General features: G+C 36.4%; 1 protein-coding gene across 1 annotated transcript; it reads right to left on the reverse strand.

The window, feature by feature from the left end:
* Window positions 1–2,979: 2,979 nt before the first annotated feature.
* On the reverse strand, window positions 2,980–6,473 carry LOC138943500 (uncharacterized). The gene is made up of 7 exons (XM_070314351.1): window positions 6,276–6,473; window positions 5,618–5,861; window positions 5,501–5,548; window positions 4,591–4,632; window positions 4,263–4,483; window positions 3,999–4,158; window positions 2,980–3,218 (listed from the first exon to the last, which is right to left on the reverse strand). Exons 1-7 carry the CDS (start codon window positions 6,471–6,473, stop codon window positions 2,980–2,982), a joined length of 1,152 nt encoding a protein of 383 aa, XP_070170452.1.
* Between the last annotated feature and the right edge of the window lie 15,945 nt (window positions 6,474–22,418).

Consider the following 22,418-nt stretch of genomic DNA (forward strand, 5'->3'; position numbering starts at 1 on the left):
CAGCTAGTGTACGATGTGAGCGTTCTAGCGCACCATTACTTTCTGGATAGTATGCGGTCGTCTGTATTTTTTCTATTTTTAATAGTTTGCACATATTTTTGAACATATTGCTTAAAAAGTTTGTGCCTTGATTCGTTAGCACTTTGTCAGGGATTCCGTGTTCAAATATTATTTTAACTACGAATTCTTTTGCTACGGTGGCGGCTTCTTGATTAGGTAAAGGAACTGCCTTACTGAATTTCGTAAGATTATCTTGGAAGATTAGAACATATTTATTTCTGTTGTTTGTTACGGTTAATGGTTCTACAATATCTAGCGCACATTTTTCGAAAGGTCGGCTAGCTGTATCAGTTATTACTAAGGGTGCTTTAGATTTTCGCTTTAATTTATTTTGTTGACAAAATTCACATTTAGCGATATAATTTTCAATTTGTATTTGTATTTGTATTTAATTAATCCGGACCAGTTATGTTTCATTCTAATCCTATTTATTGTTCGTTCAATTCCTTGGTGCCTAAGGGTGCGTCGTGATATTCGTGCAATATGCGCGCCTTATCTTCTTCGCTATAGTTCGCTCTTTTCGTTATAACTTTCTTCCTTTTCTTCCTTTAGGTTGAGAACTACGTTGCGGCTTAACGCGTCGGCATTAGTATTTATTTTTCCGGATCGGTGTATGATTTCGTAATCATATTCTTCCAGTTTTAATCTTCATCTTATTAGACGTGATCCCGGATCGGCTATATTGAATAACCATATCAACGGCTTATGATCCGATATTATTATTTTAAATTTAGTACCGTATAAATAAGGTCTATAATATTTTACTGCCCATACTAATAACTCTTTTTCGGTAGTATTATAATTATGTTCTGCTTGCGATAATAATCTGCTGGCGTAAGCAATCGGCCGGTCTTGGCCTACTTGTCCTTGAGACAATATAGCTCCGATAGCGTAATCTGATGCGTCCGTCGTTAAAAGAAATTCTTAACTGAAATCAGGATATTTTAGCGCACCGGGGCATTTTGTAGTTCTCCGATCCATTCGAATTTTTCTCCCTTTTTCGTTAATTTCGTAAGAGGTTTGGCAATTTTAGAGAAATTTTCCATAAATTTCGATAATATCCCTCTAAACCTATAAAGGATTGTATTTCTTTTACCTTGGTCGGTGTTGGGAATTCTCGTACTGCTTTTAATTTAGAAGGATCAGGCATGTTTCCGTTTTCGATTACTATGTGCCCTAAATATATTACTTTTTTTCTGAGGAACTCGCATTATCGGGTTGAAGCTGTAACTTATGTTTTTGTAATTTGTTTAATACTTCGATAAGCCGTGTATTATGTTTCTTTAACTTGCTCCGTATATGACTATGTTGTCCAAATATACTAGACATTTGATTCCTTGTAGTCCAGTCAGCACAGAGTTCATTAACCGCTGGAATGTAGCTGGCGCGTTCTTTAATCCGAATGGCATTCTATTGAATTCGTAATGTCCGTACGGTGTAGAAAACGCTGTCTTGCATTTATCGTTTTCGGCCACGGGTATCTGATGATAACCTGACGCTAAATCTAAGGTGGTAAAGTATTTTGCATTTCACAGTTGGTCTAGTATGTCCGTTATACCCAGTCAACACAGAAAGATCCCCTGAATATACATAGGATATACGGAAACGGACTCTGAATATTTTGTGCATGTCATAACACATCTGAAAGATGTCCATTGCAGGTCGTATGGATGTTCAAAAGCAATGCGCTGTAGGTCTCAGATAGATCCAATATATATCCATTTGTACATCCAATGTACATACATGAAACATACATTTTCGTATATCCATATAGTCGCAATTTTAGTATATCCTATGTATATCCAAAGAACATATATTGTACATCACATGCATGTATTATGTATTTCCAATGTATATCTATATGTACATTCAATGTACATACATTTTCGTACATCATACGTATATACTATTTGAGATCCCGGGAAGATTCAATATATATATCCATATATCATCCATTGTACATACATTTTCGTATTTCGTTAGTACATGCATGTGATGTACAATATATGTATAAATGGATATACGAAAATGTATGTTCCGTGTATTGGATGTACAAATGAATATATACTGGATCTATCTGAGACCTACGGCGCATTGCTTTTGAACATCCATACAACCTGCAATAGACACATCTTTCAGATGTGTTACGATATGTACAGAATATCCAGAGTCCGTTTCCGTATGTATCCTATGTACATTTAGGGGATCTTCTGTGCTGACTGGGTATATCCTGTACAATTAAAGGTAGATAATTATAAATTATTAGTTCGAAAATTTGTCAAGTCTTTATAATAAAATACTAAATACAAAATGATCAAATCTAAAATAAACCTGATGTCTTATCGAACTAATCGATTAAAATAATGAAGTATATGTAATGGAGGAATAAGCAATTGGTGGAATGGAGCATATTGGAAAGTTTGAAAAAGTACAATGCATATTTTTAAACTTAATAATTCAGAATATATATATTTTAAAATGTCTAAATAAACATATATATATATATATATATATATATATATATATATATATATGTATATATATATATATATATGTGTGTATGTGTGTGTTGTTATATATAATATTACATTTTTTTCAGTGCATAAATTTTCTGTACTAACATTGTAAGGCTACATAATAAAAATAAACTAAACAAATCAAATAATTACGAAAATAAAATAAGTATTTTAGCAAAATGATATATTTAAACGATATGTTTTCAAGTTTCAAATAAAAATAACTGAAATAAAAACAAAAATAAATACTGATAAAAGTGCAGTAAATCAAATAAAATAAAAATGATAAATGCAATAATAGTAGCAGGGCAATCAAATTATTTTTATTTGAAATTTTAAAACCTTGCTGCACTTTTAATTTTTAATAAATTTAAAACAAATAATAATAATGCCAAGTTGTATCTTAATCGTTAAGATTTTGGCCTTTTTCACAAACAGAGTCTTTTTCAGAAACGGAGACTGTTTCACAAACAGAGCCTGTTTCATCACAAACGGAACCTGTTTGACACATAGTGTTTTGTAGTTTTTTCTTTGATTGGAACTTGTTACTGCGTTCTTTACTTCTAACTAGCCAATTTTTTATTACTTCTATGATGTCCGATTCTGTTGCAGATTTTGTCTTGGAGTTTAGTCGAACAACACCTAAAATCATACAGTGAATATATATAATGCTATATACGTACGCATTTGAGTCGAGCCTTATAAAATGTAACTATGGAACGTAACCGGTGTGGACAGACCTGCGAACTTTAATGCGTAACATCATCGCATAATATACGTATAACAGGATTACAGCTTGAGATTCGGAGCGACCTACTGATCGTCAGTATTTCTCCGTCGCGCGTGAAATGATGTTACGCATTAATACGGTTACGCAGTATTGGATATACATCAGATTGAGCCACAAACCTATAAGAAACGTATTAAATCAGAAATAGTAGATCAAGGAATGAAAGCGACAAAGTTATGTAACAAGCAGCCTGCTGACACTTTTCTATACCACCTATACTGAACAGTGGCAAAATAATGACGCCGGCCACTCATGCCGCTAGTAGGATACCTTGTCCGCTTCAACTTCAGAATTCTAAATCCGCGTTTCAATTATTTGTATTTGAGAGTGAAATATTTTATTATATTTTATTTATTAGAGTAAGTTGAAGTAAGGCAGCCAAGAGGTATCCTACTAGCACCACGTAGTGGGCGGCGTCATTATATAGTCAGTTGTAAGCTTCATGTGCCCTATCCTTATATATAAGTCCATGGTAACAAGATTAGATTTAAATTCAAATTTTTTTATTTGGCTATCGCATCAAGCATCACTTGGGTTACGCAACACGGTTATGTTACGAGGCTTGGCTCAAAGGTGTATACGTGCTTAAAATTGTTTTGATGTAGAGTGTATAAAATAATATTATATTTTACCAATGATAACTTGGACAAACTTTAACGATTTAAAAGCTTTTTTTTGCCGAGCCCCCTCCCAAGAATACATCATCCCAACTTCGTTTGAAATTACTCTGGACATAACGCCTTTGATTACATGGCAAAGATCTGCTCCTCCAATTAAACGCAGTTGATGACTCTAAAATATACAATTCACAAAATAATAGAAGTTATTTATTAGAAAATAATTTTCATCATGTAAAATAAAATTTAAAAAAATACATAGGGTAATTTAGTACACACCAATGCATGTATGTTATCAGCTGAACTCGATAGCCATTCTTCCATCAATATTAGTTGCTGCTCTGTAATGGCTGGAAACGATTGTATTAGAGTTTTAACAGCCGTATTAGTGTCATCATTAAGTTCTGGCTCTACAGTATATCGGGCTTTTTTTATAAGTATATCCACATTTAATTTTAGATTAATCAGATGAATTTCTTTAAAAAGTTGTTTTCTGAATTCTGAAAATTTGAAAGTTGAGTTGTATTAGATATTATTATAATATTATACAAAAAGGAATATTCAGAAAATACAAAAACACTAATAATGAATGAAAATAATTATTTACCAGCATTTATGTGAGCACTGTTTGTAGCTGGCTTGAAGTTATCTTAAAATAACAAGAAAATATGATCCATTTAATTAATGATGGTTATTTAATATAATTGGTTGTTATATTAAGGTAGTACACGGATAGATTCAACGCGGAACAGAAAAAGTTTCAACACATGTATTCCTATAGTAGCACATTACGGCGGACTGCGGCGGACCCGCCGTAGTTACCTACCATAGGATATACAATATATGTGTTGATGACTTTTCCCGCTCCGTGTTGAATCCACTCGTGTGCTACTGTCCTTAAAGTGAAATAAATTCATATACTATTGGAATTGAAAAACATCAATGTTATTTTAAAATAACAATTAATTAAAAAAATTTTGTTTATAATTGAATATGTTATCTAAAACAAAAGTAGATATTTAAATGTATAAATCGCTAAGCTGTTCGGACTTGTTGCGTATCCGTGTGTAATTTTGAATTGCAAGTGATGATGCAATAAGATGCAACGCAATAAAATTATTTCATGTTGCTTTACAGCATTATCATCCATATCTTCGATGCGTATCATTAATAATACGTATGGATGATACGTTGTTCACAGATTGATACGAAAGCAGAGGGATAAACTTGCAACGGGCTTATGCAATGCGTGCACATCTAAACTTGCTTATTCATTGCTACATCATCTTTTATATTGTGGCGAAATGGCGACATTGAAACGGTGAAGCCCGTTTGTTTGTCATCGTATTCAACTTTTAATTGACAAGGTTATAACGGGTCCCTTAACTGTGATGTTACGAGGATACGCGACAAACCAGTACGCGGCTTTGGAATTTGTTTTCTTCAGCATATTGATCTGGTTAATAATGCAAATATGCATTTTATTATATGAAGATTCAAGTTTCAAAAATACTTACCATTAGTAATAATTTGATCGTGACTTTCCGTTGTAGAACGATTACTATCTGTTAAATATAAAGATAATTACTTTTTGAAAATAAAACGAATTTTTACTAGAAAAGTAAGCAGTTTACCGCGTTCAACATGTCTGTTGCCAGAAAGTGGAAATGATGGGTATGTGTTACTATCTTCATCAGACATACTACAGTTAGACTCATAGGACTTATCATTATCTGAGTAATCGTTGTGTTTATTATTCGTGCCTTGTCTCCGCTTATGTATTTTATTAATTTTTTTCGTTAAAATCTCCGTATGTGATGAAAGATTGTCTGTATTCTGGGCTTTCATTGCCTTTTTGTTAGCAACTTTTAAATCACCCAAACAAACATTACTTGTGTACTCAATAACGAACAATATAACTAATAAGTAACACCGAAATTTGTTGTACATTATAAAATAATTGTGAAACAAGTATATTGTATTATGAAATAACGATGTTAATCGCATGAAGCTAAAAATGCACAGAACTATTCTACATTGCAGAACTTATTATAAGTTCTTGATAATTATAAGTATTAAGAGGATATTCCATGAGTATATCATGGTGTGGCATATTGATGTACATCAACATCCTGCGCCGTGACGTATTCAATGGGATGTCCTTTTTAATGTTGTATTAATAACATAATTTAAGTATGATTCTTTATTAATAAGTTAATGATATATTTTTTATAAAAATTTTACATAATATAATTTCATAAAAATTTAATATAATAAAAAAAGACATTTACCATATGTGCCTAAAATAATTGCTTCGTATTTCATCCATCTCGAGTCAGGACTATGCTGATTTTTTATTGATGCTTTAATAGCTGTATTATCGTAACTTTTTGGTGGCCAATAGCATGCAGATTCTTTTATCAAAAACCATTTTTTCGGTACTGCCTCAACAGTATTTTCCTTTTGGAATTGAACGACAAGCCAAGTCATCTATACACATTAATCAATGCTTAGAAATTCCTAAAAAGCTTAAATTCAATCATTAAAAACTTCTCGAATAGACAATGAAATAAACAAATCGAAATATGTCAATTAAAAAAAAATATGATTTAGCGAATAAATCAAGATCAATCAAAGAAGAAAATAAATATTATAACTGACTTTATCTATCCTTCGAAACTTTTTTCGTTATTTGTATCCTCAACGTACTGATCATTTTTTATTTTAAAATTTTCGTGGGCTAGGGATATTCGGGTTCAGTGACTTGACAATCTGTCAGTAGCCAATTTCAGACCACAATCGCTGAGTCAAACTTCTATCTATATGGTATATCTCAGTGAAAATATTTAGGTGAAAAAAAATTAGTCATAAAATTCATACAATTTAGCAAGAGGATCTTTGTCTAAAATATAATTACCGAAGACATTAAAAATGTCGAGAACATATTTAATTTTATTTAATATAATAATTAGGAATTGCAGTAATAATGTCATCAACATATATCTTGTAAAAGGAAATTTTGAAATTCAGTTTATTAATACAAGAGGTTTCCAGACCCATCATTACTAAATTAACTAAAACTCGCGATGAAGGAGAACCCACAGGAGTGCCAAAGAGTTGTTTATAGTATTTATTATTGAATGTTAAAAATGTTGAATTTGTTATATATACAAGAGTATTTAAAATTTCAGAAATAGGGATTATGCATGGTTATAATTGATTAATTTTTAAACTGATTTTTTATTGATTGCCAAACCAAGCCAATACCATATATGTCAATACCATATATACCTAATAGTATATATGTATATTAGTGATATTAGAAAAATGATTTTATATTTACAGAAATTAAAATAAAATTTCAGATAATTTTAAAGTGTAATTTTTCTTTAATTAATTAGTCTTTTTAATTAACATTGTAGCTTTTAAATTATTATCATTCTTTTACACTTACACATCAATATATATATTTTACAATATTAATTATCCATCTTATTTTTGTCATATTCGTTTTTTGTTTGAAAAGGATGAGAACCAACGATCGAAAGCTCACGAAAAATATAAGTTATTTTTCTTTTCTAGCAAGTATAAGGCCTCTAAATATAATTAAAAATTATCAAATATTTCATTTCTAGCTAATGACTAAAGAATGTGATCGATTATTATCATCATGAAATTATTCAAGACAATTATAAATGCAGTAGAGGAAATGCAACATATTGATCATTATATGGTAAAACCAGTAATTTTCTTTTGATCTTGTCAATTCTCCACATTTGAAAAACAGTATTGTATTTTATAATTACTTTAATGTCAAATAATGAAGAAAAACATGGCTTTGAATAGAAATCTTTGTGTGGAATATACTTGATTCCTATTAAAAATATTTCATTTTGATATGAAGCAAAATTTTGTATTTCAACGATAGTTGAATCATCTAATTCGACAAATCGATCAGCTACTTTTAAAATATTTAAGCAATAATTAATCGTTTTAAGTTTCCTGTATTGCGGAGAAGTGCAATTATTTATTAATGGACCATTAAAATGTTTCCGCAATAATGTTATGGAATTATCATTTGCAGATTGTATTGGTTGCAAAAAATTATTATCCTCGCTAACTCTACACACAACTTGTTGCAGCTGCTGCGAATGCCTACGGATATACTTTCTTAACTTTTGCATATAATTTTCGAATGGAAAGGCGCTAAATTCATCGAGTGAACCAAATAGGCGCACACAATCACTTAAATGCAATAGACTATGTATGTTGTGTGAAATGAAATCGGGTCCATAAATTTCAATTGAATTCTTAATAAAGAATTTTATTAGATCTTCGGCATATGAAATATAATTTTCAAATTTTGTGTAGTGATTACTTATCAATATTGAGCTGGCTAAACTTAGCGTAAGAAAATTATTATATTCTTTCAATGGTATTATTTTCTTCAAAACTATTGGACCTGTATATAATAGAAAAAGTCTAAACTCGGTTGCCTTAAACCTTTTACATTCATTTATTGGCCGAGTTTTTCTTGCAAATTCACAAGGAATATATTTTTTTAAGAGCTGAAGATTGTCGCTAATTTTATTAATACTCGAAGCATGTAATTTATGGGGAGGCTTGCCAAATATCCATCCATAACGCTTACCACATAACAATCTTTTTGTTGCACCTAATAGAAGATTATGCATATAATCTAAAGGTACATTGTCAATCATATTAAAATTGGGAATTTGAAGCCAAAGTGTTTCTCCTGTATGATGTTCGACTTGAAGGGTATTTCTAAATGAATGATCTGATCTTTTTTTATAATTCTCAGTTTCAACAAAGCATAAAACATTATTAATCATGTCCCCTTCCTGATCACACTTCGTACATGAAAAATAACCTGAATGGCTTTTAACAGATAAAATAAGAGATTTGGCTGGGGTATCACAAATTAACATTGAAATTTTGAATTTACATAAAACAGATTGTATCATTATTCCATTTGACAATTCTATACATTCTTCTACAAATTTCTTTAAAAATTCACTGGCTTCAGGTTTTTCACTTCCATAATATAAAGCTATTATAAATACTTGATTTTTCAGATTTTTAATTGATTTAACTGTACCCAAAATTGGCCAAAAGGAACTTGATGTGCTTTTTGTTAAAGGCAGCCCATCAATGTTAACTGCGAGAAAAAATTCCGTGTTTTGATCAACAATTATATTATGCTTCAAACTTAAAGAATTTAATGACTTGTGTATACCAAAATAATGAAATGAATTATTTTCAGAATTAGATTTGCGAGGTGTTCTTAAAATTGTACGTGGATCAGCTGGCAAGATATTAGTCAACGATGATTCTTCACGTAGTATATCTAATAACTGTTTAAATCCAGTTAAACTAATATTTCTGTCAATGGACCATTTTCCTAATTTTGTGGATAAAGATTCCCTCGGTTTTGCAAATAATGGAAGTGAGATACTGGTGTCATTACGTTGCTGTAAATCACTAAGAGATGAATAATCATTCTGTTCCAAATTATTGCCTTGACTATTTAATAAAATGTTATTATTATTTGGAAGAACAATTTCATTATCAACATTATTCTTATATACTTTTTCACAATTCTGATTATAATATTGATCTGAGATTATTTCATGATTTGCTAATTGATTTGTTTCACTAATCATTGCTAATGACAGACTGAGTCTTTCATTAACTTTCCGACACAATTTTTCTCTGTGACTTTTTTTATTTGGCATTTTGAATTACCTTCAGTGAGACACAAAGTCCGAAATTAATAGATGAAAAGTGCAGTAAAAAGATTTATAATGAGGTTGAACGTAGTATCCTAAAATATAAAACAATTCATGTTTGTTTATAGAAACTTTATAGGATAGCTGAAACGAACAATATTAGAAAGAGAATTAAAACTTCATATAGTAAATTGTTTGAATACGTCTGAACTTATACTATATTTATAAATTATAAATAAGCAATATAGATTTTATCAATTATATGTATAGTATTAAGTGTATATCTCATAGAATTATTAACATTTCATATTAACAAATTTACTAAATTGGAATTTAAGAAATAAATTACATGTGCTTTTCAAACGTTTTAAGTTTAATTACGCGGTGAATCATATACTTAGCTGGAAATTTTTTAAACCTGTTGCTTCTAATAATTTTTCTTTGTATTAATTAAATTAATTAATGGTATTAGACTAACATATTGATAGATTAAAAAATTAATATGAAGAAAAAGTATTATGTTGTAAATATGCTTACAAATGAAACTATAAACCAACCTATAAATGAAATAATATAGGATGTAGTACGGGACTTACTTTAATTTAAATGAAACTGTATATGAACTGCCTGCTACTATTCCACGAAGTAGTTGTTTTCACACAATGCACAAATATACTTTAAACAAATTAAAACGTCGTACAAGTCGTTTTGCGTAGTTTTTCAAAGCGTGGCGTGTTGCGTGAAAGACGTGAGACGAGACGAAGAACGCGAGCCAAAGAGAGAAATTAAAACAAGTGAAAACTGACTCCCAGTGACTCCCAACTCTCACGCAGGTTGTGTTGCCAGAAACGGATCCCGGCTCACACGCACCCAATCAGAGAAGCAGAGCGCTCTGCGCAGTACATGTACGGGGTTCACAGTAGGGGCAACACAGCCACGCAGCGCAACAAACTCCACCATTAGTAGAGATATACATCGTAATTGGTTTACGATTTTTATGGCGCTAAAATTAAAAGAATAATATTTATTAGCGTTAAAGCGCATAGCTCACTGCAGTACTATTCAGTGTATAATTACTTTTTAATATTTACAAAAAGTGTATAATTATAATAGCTTTTGCTTATTGTCAATATATATATTTCGCTTAAAATAATAAAATTTTATAACTAAACAAAACAAACTAAACAAATTAATTTAAAAGAGAATTTAAATTTAATTAAATTAATCAAAATAAATCAAATTCAATTCAATCTAAATAAAATAATATTTCATGCAAAAGAATTTGGCGCTGCTACACCGAATAATGCGACCGCTTGAACTTTCTTGATTCATATGATCATACAATTCACACGTATATCCAATTTCGTATATCCTATGTATTATACGTTTCTGGAAGTACTGCACATATCAAATATGTATGTATATTAGATGTGTACAGTGAATATTCAATATGCGTATATCCGTTTTTCGTATATCCTACGCATATATGTTTTTGGAGCTTCTACGTATATCCATTGCGCATGTACATAAGATGTACTATAGATATTCAATATTCGTATATCCGTTTTCGTATATCCTACGTATATGCGTTTTTGGATCTTCTACGTATATCCATTGCGCATGTACATAAGATGTACTATAGATATTCAATATTCGTATATCCGTTTTCGTATATTCTACGTATATGCGATTTTGGATCTTCTACGTATCTCCATTGCGCATGTACGTAAGATGTACTAAAGATATTCAATATTCGTATATCCGTTTTCGTATATCCTACGTCAGTGCATGCCACAATCTGCACATTTCGGCCGATTTCCGAGAGTCAACGCCTATCGCCCCCCCCTTGCGTCTTGAGATCATCAACTAGCAACCGTAACCAAGCGCGCGGCGCTCTGCCTCAGGTACGGTGCATCTATACCGCGAAGCCGTTCCGTACTCCCTTACTGCCAAATATCAATGTTTTAAACGCGATCTTTTTAGAATTTTTTAAAATAATTAATTCAAGAATAAAGTTTCAATACTCGATTATTAATTACATTTACAATATAATAATTCTAAAAATATTACGTTATTCTAATTTATATAATGACATCATATACTGGGAATATCCAACAGTCTATAACTTAAATAATATCGTTCATAAGTATTTCGTGCTTTTAATAAAAGCGTCTTTTATAAAACTTTAAATTTACAATTATTTATTAATTTATATATCGGAAAGAGTTTCCGCGCGCGACACATTTAACAAATTTAATCTATCGAATATAATTTAATAATATTTTAGAATTATTATATCGTAAATGTAATTAATAATCGAGTATTGAAACTTTGTTCTTGAATTAATTATTTAAAAAAATTCTAAAGAGATCGTGTTTAAAACATTGATATTTGGCAGTAAGGGAGTACGGAACGGCTTCGCGGTATAGATGCACCGTACCTGAGGCAGAGCGCCGCGCGCTTGGTTACGGTTGCTAGTTGAGGATCTCAAGACGCAAGGGGGGGGGCGATAGGCGTTGACTCTCGGAAATCGGCCGAAATGTGCAGATCGTGGCATGCACTGTCCTACGTATATGCGTTTTTGAATCTTCTACGTATATCCATATTTGTGTGTACATAAGATGTATTATGGACATCTCATTCACATATATATGTTTCTGGACATCCTATGTATATATACGAGATTTAATAGATGTACTTTGAATCTTACGGATATCCTATGTACATTCAAGGGACTTCTGTGCTGACTGGGTATTAGGTAATGGGAAGGAATCGCCTGTTGTTAAATCGTTTAACTTTCGAAAATCTACGACTATTCGTAGTTTTTGTTTACCTGACGCATCGGTCTTCTTAGGGACCACTAGCAATGGAGCATTCCATTGGCTGGTACTTGGTCTAATGATGTTGTCTCTCAGCATGCCTTTTACTTGCTGATTTACTTTTTGTTTATGTTTTTCTGGTAAGCAATATGGGCGTATATTTACGGGTGCACTATTGGCTTGAACCGTAATTTCATGTATGATAGTAGAGGTATAAGTGAGTGCATCTCCTTCGATATAAAATATGTCGCTAAAACCTTCGCTTTCTAGCAGTGTTTTTTCCTCTTCTTGATTTAGGTGTTGTATACGCAGTAAATTTTTTATTTTTTCGCGACGGGAAAGTGTTGTAGCCTCTTGTTGTTTTTGAGTATTGCATATTTGAGCTGCTGTATTTTTTATTTCTTCGACTGTTACGCATGGAGTTGGTAGTTTAATATATTTTTCGGTAGTGTTTATAACACTTATTGGGCAGGAAAATTCTTCTGGCTTTACTAGGCAATAGCCAATAAAAACTCCAGGTTGTGTTTCCTCAGCACGTATTATACCTATTTTATTTGAGTCGGTAGTAGCTTGAATAATGTCTCGCTACGCGGTTTTAAGGTTAACGCTCGGTACGGATATAATTTTAATATCGTATCTGCTAGCTGTATCTGCTTCTTATTGTAATCGCACGTTACCTTGTGTTTTTGTAGAAAGTCTACTCCTAGGATTTCTTCATAATCAATTGGAAAGTCGTCCTTCACGATATAAATTGAGTGCCGTATTTTTCGGTTCTTCAGGATTATCGTTGCCTTGATTTTTCCTATTGTATTCATTTTGTGTCCTGTAACTCCAGTGAGTGCCATTTGCTTCTCGTAAATCATGGTTTCTCCTTTTAGATTTCTTAACTTTATTAATGTAACCGTTGCTCCTGTGTCAAACAGTAGGTTTAATTTCCCTTTTTTAACTTCCTGGATGGGAAGAGTTACTAGATCTATTCCAGTTTTTGTTTGCGGTTTTCCTGTTACTTGCGATATTTGATACTCGAGAGCTGGTCTCGGCTGTCTTGTATTCTCTTCGTCTTCTTCTTCATCCTCGTCTTGTGTTGTACTTTTTCTTCGTTGCCCATTTATTTTATTACAATTTTGTGGCTTTTTATCTTCGTTTGATTTCGTCTGGTTAGATTGTACTATCCCAGAGCGTCCGTGTAGACTCCAACATTCATCTCTGATTTTTTGCAGTATGTGCAGTGTTTTTCGAATATATTTATTCTCGATTGTCCCTGTGGCTTCGGCAAGGAGAATCGGTTTGAATATCTGCTTGTTCGGCATTCTCGTTCGTGATGTCCTAGTTTTCCACATTTATTGTATTGTAATACTTTATTTCGCGCTGCTTGCGAAATTGTATGATCGGGCTTATGCCGCAATACATGTTCTAATGGACCCTTGACTTTCTCTTCCGCATTGGCTCCTGCGATTGCTTCTTGAAGCGTTGAGTAATGCTGTGCTCGTACTACCAATTTAATATCCTCGTGGAGACCTATTTGGAAATTTTGCAGAGCTTGCTGTTGTATAGTTTCAAGTATAATGCATTTTTGTTCGCTGCCATAATCTTGGCCTTCGATCATGGATTCATATAATTCCATGGCCAAATTGTCGGCGCGCAGCCCGTATGCTCTGGCGCTCTCACCGGTTTTTTATTTTAAAGAGTTAAATTCGATTTGTAAGTGAGTGATGCTCTTCTTGCTTAAATAGCAGATTTCGAGTTCTCTTTTAAACTGTCCGAAACTGTTTATATTTCGCGTTTCAAAGTCTACCATAGCTTTTCCCTTTAGCTTTGTGCAAAGTATTGCTTCTAATAATGTTCTTTCATCTGCGGGATTGATATTTTTATCGCGTATGAACATGCGCTTAAAAATTCTTTAAGTTTAGCTTGTGATTCCCGTCAAATTCCGGAATCATATCTCTTGCTTCTTTTAATCGTAAATGACCGTTTAAAGGTGCCGATTGGTTTCGAACATCGTGTTCGTCTGTATTTGACATCAAGATTAGTGTCATTCGGTATCGTTCGCGTTCTATTTAAATCTTCCCGATTTGCGCGTAGATCGTGTATTTGCCGTGTAATTCTTTTATTTCTTTTCGCATTTCTCGAACGGTTTGCACGATTTTGATTATCAGTGCATTTCTCGGATCTTCGAGGGGGCGTCTTCATATTCCGCGGCGGCGTTATTTCTAGCCTGTGCTCGCAAGTGTTCTATTTCCCTATGAACGTCTTCGGGGGGAACAATTGATGGTAATGGATTATGTTGCATGTTTTCTTCGTTATTTGCTTCGAAGATGCTACTGTCGTATGATACGGGAGAGTAATTTCTCCTAACGGCAACGCGTTCGACGGATGTACGATTTATATCAGGTCCGTCTACTTCTATTATGTTATTGTTATTGTTAGGCGGGAGTGTATTTTCCGCTACTTGGTTTATTTCTAGTTCGCGGGATCCTAATTTGGGTGAATTCTCGCCTGAAAAATGGTTATCTAAATTTCTCCGTTTACAAAGCCGAACCTATTTGTTTGTCGCGCTGGTGCGCTTAGAAATCGCGGTCGATGGAACGTAACTCTTTTCGGTTGTGCCGACATTCACGCTATTTTATTGTACAATGTTTTTGACTTACAGTATAACGATGATACGCATTCTTCTTTCGCTTACTTGTTGTTTCTGCACGGTCAGCTGTTATGGTTGGATCGCTCGGCTGTGCACGTTGCTGTAGGTCAGCGTCGGTGAATTTTCCGTTGCACGGGCGGCGTCCTCGTTTTGCTACGGCTAGTTGCTGGGCGTTGCGTTGGATTGCTCTTTCCTTTTCGCTTCAGCTTCTTGTCACAATTCTTCTTCCGGGTCTCTCCGGCACTGACGATGTTTTGGCTTGCACTTTGTGCGGATTTGCTCAATCAATTTTTTGTTATTGATTGTGTCTCGAAATAGTTGGGCGTATCCTACATATTCTTATTTATTCCTTTAAGTGGACCAATCCCACCGCTGCCAATTTTGTTGTGCCTCTCCGGGTACAACGGGAATTTTGGGGATGATCCAAGGGTTCGGCTCGTCTTAGGAGTAGCGACTCCGAGTGTCGAGAAACACGAGGCAAAGATTCCGTGCAAAGAGATTTATTTGTACAGCTTACGTATCGTAGAGTTCGGTTTGGTGATGCTTCGGCGATGTAACAGTGTCGGCGCTTGCAGAATCTCACAGTTTCTTCAAGTACACGCGTCACCACTTAGTTTCGGAATACGGCCTCGAGGTACTCGTTACCTCTCTTTTTATGGTCCGAAAGTAGGTGGTTTTTCGGTATTAGGTCGCAATGTCTTAATTGCATATTGCAACGAATTGCATATCTTGCATTTAATCGCGGTTTTGGGAGCGCGCGCAACAGCTTACAAAGTGCTGAATTTGCGCTGTGTTCCTTTTTTAGTTTTATAAGTCGTAATTACGTTATTCGATTTTGGGTTACGACAAAAATATGAAAATATAATGACGTATAATAACATCATTTTTTTTAATAAATTCAGTTTATCGATAAAGTGCGTGAATTAATTCGTAAAAGTTCGATAAGTGGTACAATTTGTGAGTGAAAAAAAGTTTGCTAATTACTCGTTGTATCACACGGAAATATTACTTATTGAGTCGTATGGGGGCAACGAATTTCTACATACAAGGTAAGAATCAGTGAGTGAGTGAGAGAGAGAAGAGAGAGAGAGAGAGAGAGAGAGAGAGAGAGAGAGAGAGAGAGAGAGAGAGAGAGAGAGAGAGAGAATGTATATCTATGTATGCGCGTATAGTTCTTTCTCACGCATATACCCCATCGCATGTAGCAAATAGTTGATCGCAGCGAGCGCCTCACGTAATCACCAGCATAGGACGGTAAGTTGCGTCGTTCCTGCCTACCTCGCGTACGCGGCCCGTAATTCGTTAACTATTTTGGCTTATAATTTAAAAACTAAACCACGGAAAAAATTTTGGCAAAGGAAAGATCATCTTAGAATCGAGTCAAGTATGTGACATTGTAAGGACAGAAGGTTGTTTTGAATCACCCTGTATATACATATAATCTTTATGACAATTTATTATTATTCATAGTTATATTTAATAATATATAAATGAAAAAAGAAAATTTGATATATTTCATCCTCTTATGTTACCAAACATTTGCATATTTGTATAAGCTTGCCTATATTTATAGAAAATAAACTTTTTTTAAAGCAAAAATTTAGAAATTTAATTTTTGTCGTAGAATATTTATGAATAATAGTTTTATATATCGAATTAATTTTAATCAATATGAAAATAATTTTTTTATTCGGTTAGAGAATATTCGTTTATAAAAATGCGTATGTTTTTATTATTACGCAATACTTGTCGCATGCATGTATTTAAGTATGTATGTATGTATATATCGGGGAATAAGTCGACTGTACCATGCACACATACATGCAGGCAGGCACATGCGATCATATCAGTGCGCGGCAGATACTCAATCGCGTGTGTTTTGTACATACGCGTAACAAGAAATTATCGCAGAAATACACTCAACTGTTATAACGCGTTATAACGCGTTGAATTTAAGAAACGAGTGTTATGTTTTTGTAGTGTGGTTTTAATTGTGTGTCCCCCCACATATTGAGACTAAAATAAAACTTTCGAGAGACGCTTGCCCGCAGAATTTTTTTAAAAAGAATAAGAGTCAAAAAGTTAGTATATTTATATACCATAATTTTAGAAGGAATTGTTTTAATGTATACTATATACTAATATGTTGTAGATATTATTTAATTTTATTTCCATGCAGTCTACTCAAAAATATAAATATGATAATGTAATATTATGTAAAAATATAATATTCTATTTTTTTTTAATTATATCTTTAAAACAATTCCTAAATAGAAAATAACATAAAGATCTGTAACGGCAGGGCCGTTACTACGGGCCTAATCTGTAGCATCCATTAATTAGATCTACAGCTATGTAAATATGAAATCGGAATTTTTGTATAGAAAATACACGTTTATTGTATGAAAATGATAAAAAATATTTTATTCGAAGTATTGCCCATTGCTAGCTATACATTTTTCCCATCTCTCTGACAATTTGTGGATGCCACGCCAAAAAAACTGTTGCTCCTTTGAAGCAAACCAGTCATCGAGCCATTTTCGTACATTTTCGTAAGAAGTGAAGTGCTGCTCAGCAAGTGCGTGTCCCATCGATGCAAATAAGTAGTAATCGGATGGAGCCAAGTCTGGTGAATAAGCCGCATGCGAAAGTATTTCCCAACTAAACGGCTCAATCGTTTCCTTGACCGGTTTTGCTGTGTGTGATGGTGCATTATCATGAAGCAAAGTCACTTTGTGTTGCCTTTTTTGATATTCTGGTCATTTTTCACGCAAAGCTTGATTCAAATCGATCATTTGTTGTAGGTAGCGTCATCCTCATCCAACAATGTTTGCAATTTGCTGTCTTCAAACTTTTTCAGTGATCTTCCACCTTCTTCGTTTCTCACGTCAAAATCGCCACTTTTGAATTTTTTAAACCACTCAAAGCACTGTGATTTACCAAGAGCATGCTCACCGTAAGCTTCGACAAGCATTCGATGCGATTCTGTAGCAGTTTTCTTCAAATGGTAACAGAAAATCAATGCTGTCCGCAAATCGTAGTTTCCAGGCATTAAATTCGACATGTTCAACGCTATTAAAAACTATGCTGTTGTATGAAACTTGTATTGTTGTGAGTTGAAAATCTTTATCAGATGTCAAAAGAAGAAAATGGCGCCAATGACGCGGTTTGACGGTAACTACATTGACAGCTAGGGTCCTCTATGGGCAAATTCCGGTTTCATATTTATATACCTGGTATATACAATGTAACGGAGTTACTTTCCGCGAGCGCGCGGATGAGCTCGGTCGGGATCAGGGCTCGTGAAAAGGTGAGACACACGACAAGATTGAGTTAAAAGGTATCGTCTTTATTTGCCTCTTTCGGCAATGGTCGATTTACAATAGGTTGTGTGATGTTAGCGCGCGGCGGATGATGCAACGCGCTAGATGTAATGCGCGTTCGTTATTCGGTGCGCGATGTTCGATATATCGAACCGCTTACGATATCCGTATGGCAAAACCGTGTTTATTTTGACGGCACGCGAAACGCGCAAGAAACCGGGCGTGGTCGTTCGGCGCGTGTTTATTTTGACGGTGCGCGAGACGCGCAAGAAACAGGGCGCGGTCGGTCGACGCGTGTACGGCAAGGCCGTGTTTATTTTGACGGCGCGCGGAATACAATGGAATATTAGGCGACAGGCATTTTGGCGCGGTGATTATAATTCGCAAGTATCGTAAAATAGTTTTGATCGTTGTCGCGGGATTATGCGCGTATTCCCAGTGGTAGGGGGAATGCGATCGGAGATCGAGTACCCTCGACCGGGCGGAGAACTCTCCGTCCCTGCTTCCGTCCGCGGAGTCGAGGATAGCGCGCCGGAGTCGAGAAAGCTCGACGGGGCAGCAAACTCGCAAAAAAGGCGCTTCTGCCACTGCCCGGCTGGTGTTCGCCAGGCGGCAGACTTCCGGCTGGCTACGTGCCGGGTAACGATGGGGGGTGCATCGTTACACACGGCTTGCTTATTCACCCAGCTCTACCTGTCCCACTGCCGCCATCTTGCTTAACGCATGCGCGTCCTCTCTCAGCATGCGCTCTCGTTCACCGGCACGCGCGATTTCGCTTAGCATGCGCTCTCGCTCCCCGGCACGCTCTATCTCTCTCGCGGGGTCCCCACGCGGTACCGACTCCCACCACCGGACCGACGGCGCACAATGGGGGACGCCGGCCGGGTATATAAGCCCGGCCGGCCGAGATATTGGGACCAGATCCTATCTTGACCAGCTCCTGATACTCACCACTACCTAGGGCAGAGGTTGTACTCCGCCGGGTTGAACCGGCTCTCTATATCTCGGGCCAAAGTTGTACTTGGCCCCGTCGGGTTGAACCGACTCCTGTCTCGACCGCTCCACAGGCTGAGGTTGCACTCAGACCCGCCGGGTTGCACCGGCTCCTATCTACCTCGGACCGAGGTTGTACTCAGCCCCGTCGGGTTGAACCGACTTCCGTTGCCCAAGCAGCGCTCGACGTGACACTCGAGCCTGCCGGCAATACCTAGCCACCTAACCCGACCGTAGCGTATAAGTGCATGACCGCGCTGTAAACATTAGTCGCATGATAGAGATAAGTCCGCTAGTTCTAAGTCTCGTAGTCATAGACCTGCTAGTCTTAAGGCCTGTTAGTGCTAAGTCCGCTAGTTGTAACCGCATCCTAGTCGTAAAACCTGCTAGTAATAAGACCTGTCTAGTACTAAGTCCGCTAGTTCTGCTAGTAATAAGACTTGTCTAGTACTAAGTCCGCTAGTTATAAGGCCTGTTCGTAATAAGTCCTCTAGTTCTAATCGCGCCGTCAGCGCATCTAAATAAAACCGGGAACGATTGCCCGCCGAGCCTGTCTTGCACTTCTCACCGCTTTGCAACCATCGCTTTGCGTCTTCGCTTTGCGCCCCGCATCCTGCTACCAGCGACACCGCTCCACGCACGACATCGCCAGGCCCTGCACGCTGTATTTATCTTTTTCTCACTAAATAAAGTATCGTTTATACCTATACTGTTTCGTAAGCTTGAGTCTTCCCTTCTCTCGAACCCGGACACCTACGAGCCGATCCGAGCGTCAAGCGAGGTGACCGCAGATTTTTATATAAAAAATTGTAATATAAAATTGATCTTCAAATGGATTTAAAAATGACTGTATACACACAAACATACATGATGCATATATGATGCACATAGTATTTAATACTCATATAGTATTTTTATTATAAATAAATAGACACATATGGGCAAAAAAAGAAAAAGGAAGAATAAAACGGCTGTGAAACGATGTATCGATAGATAATTCACATCAGTCACTAGACATTAGTGAGCATAAAGTATTGCAATAGAAAAAAATATAACTATTTCCTTTTTTTTCTTACTTTTAGCACTTGTACAGATACTTGCTCAGTTACACTCATATCTTTTTTCTCTCTTTGTCCATTCTTTTCTGTCCATCTCTTTTTTATCCGAGCATACTATATGTGTGTTATATATTATCGACATATGTGTATATGTTTGTGTATATGTAATAGTAACTTCAAATTTATTAAAATATAATTAATCTTTTGCTTATTTGTATATTTCACTGAAAATTGATTATATTTATTTGCTGTTGTATGAAACTTGTATTGTTGTGAGTTGAAAATTTTTATCATATGTCAAAACAAGAAAATGGCGCCAATGACGCGGTTTGACGGTAACTACATTGACAACTAGGGCCATCTATGGGTAAATTCCGGTTCCATATTTATATACCTCGTATATATATAAAATTGATTATATATATATATATATATTGTGGCGATGAAAATTCAATCGCACTATGGCGACGAAAATTCAATCGTACAAATGCATAAGCGGCCACACCGATAGTACGGGCGCCGCCGCTGCACGGCGCGCGCCGGGCTAGCTAACTCGGGAGCCGAAAGACGCTCAGGCGGCTACATATACGCCGCGCACAGCTAGTACCGAACACCTCCGCTAGGCGTCATATGCCGGGTACGCTTTTCCGTAAGTAAAAGTCAGCCCGCAGGGAAAATAAGCAGGCCCCCCGTGGAGTCAGGACGATCATTAATTAGCGCATTTCTCGCTACATTTACCATTACAACACGGCGCCTAGTCGCCCGAATTACGTCAACAAGGAGATCAAGAGCAGCCAAGACGAAGATCCAGAAGAATATTTCTCCTCTGGAAGGAGAAATCGGCATACGCCAGCGAACCAGGCCGACGCCTCTGCACCTCCTAGCAAGGAGGAATACAGGCGCTGCCTCGCCATCGCCTGGCGCTAAGCGCCTCGACTCAGGCACATCCTCGCCATCGCCTGGCGCTAAGCGCCCCCATTCAGGCACATCCTCGCCTTCGGCTGGCGTCAAGCGCCCACGCTCCGGCGCATCCTCGCCATCGCCTGGCGCTAAGCGCCCCAATTCAGGCGCATCCTCGCCTTCAGCTGGCGCCCAGCGCCCACGCTCCGGTGCATCCTCGCCATCGCCTGGCGCTAAGCGCCCCAATTCAGGCGCATCCTCGCCTTCACCGGACGCCAAGCGCCACAGTTCAGGCGCCGTCTCGCCATCGTATAGCGTCAAACGCTCCGGCTCGGGTACATCCTCTACGCTACCTAACGCACCACCACAAAAGCCGAGGATTGTGCGCATCACCTCCTGCACTCATCTACGACGACTCCCGACGCAACGCCGCAGTTCCCATCCAGGGAGGTTCGACGCAGGAGCAACGAGGCAGCGGAGCAAGGGAGAAGCAAAATTGGAGCCTTCGCCAACGACTGGAGAAACGACAGAACGACGACCGGCTTCGCCCATAATCCTTTCGTCGTCCGATGAGAGTCGGACCCAAGTCGGACGGGCGACCCAAGACGCCTCAGCCAAGAGGGCCTTCACCCGACGGGCGGATTCCGTGGTGGTTGCCTACCTGGACTCCCCCAGCATACCGATCGGTGAATACGCAAACTGAGGAGCTCCCAGCTACGGGTACACAGGGAACCCAGACTCAAGGGTGCTCAACAGGGTGTCGAGATCAAGCGACGCAAACGCGGAAACGGGGAGGCCAACAGCGATACGTTCCGATTAATTATTTTTCGCGCCAATACTATCGCATGTAACATCTAACGAAAATATATACAGAATGTTATATTGTAAAAACTATCAACTTTATTGATAAAAACCTCACGAGTCACTCTCCGTTCCTACCTCCATAGCGATCAC

This window comes from Polyergus mexicanus, unplaced genomic scaffold (assembly GCF_030449975.1).
Source record: "Polyergus mexicanus isolate NDT 795.1 unplaced genomic scaffold, iyPolMexi1.0 SCAF_27, whole genome shotgun sequence".
In the NCBI taxonomy this organism is placed as follows: domain Eukaryota; kingdom Metazoa; phylum Arthropoda; class Insecta; order Hymenoptera; family Formicidae; genus Polyergus; species Polyergus mexicanus.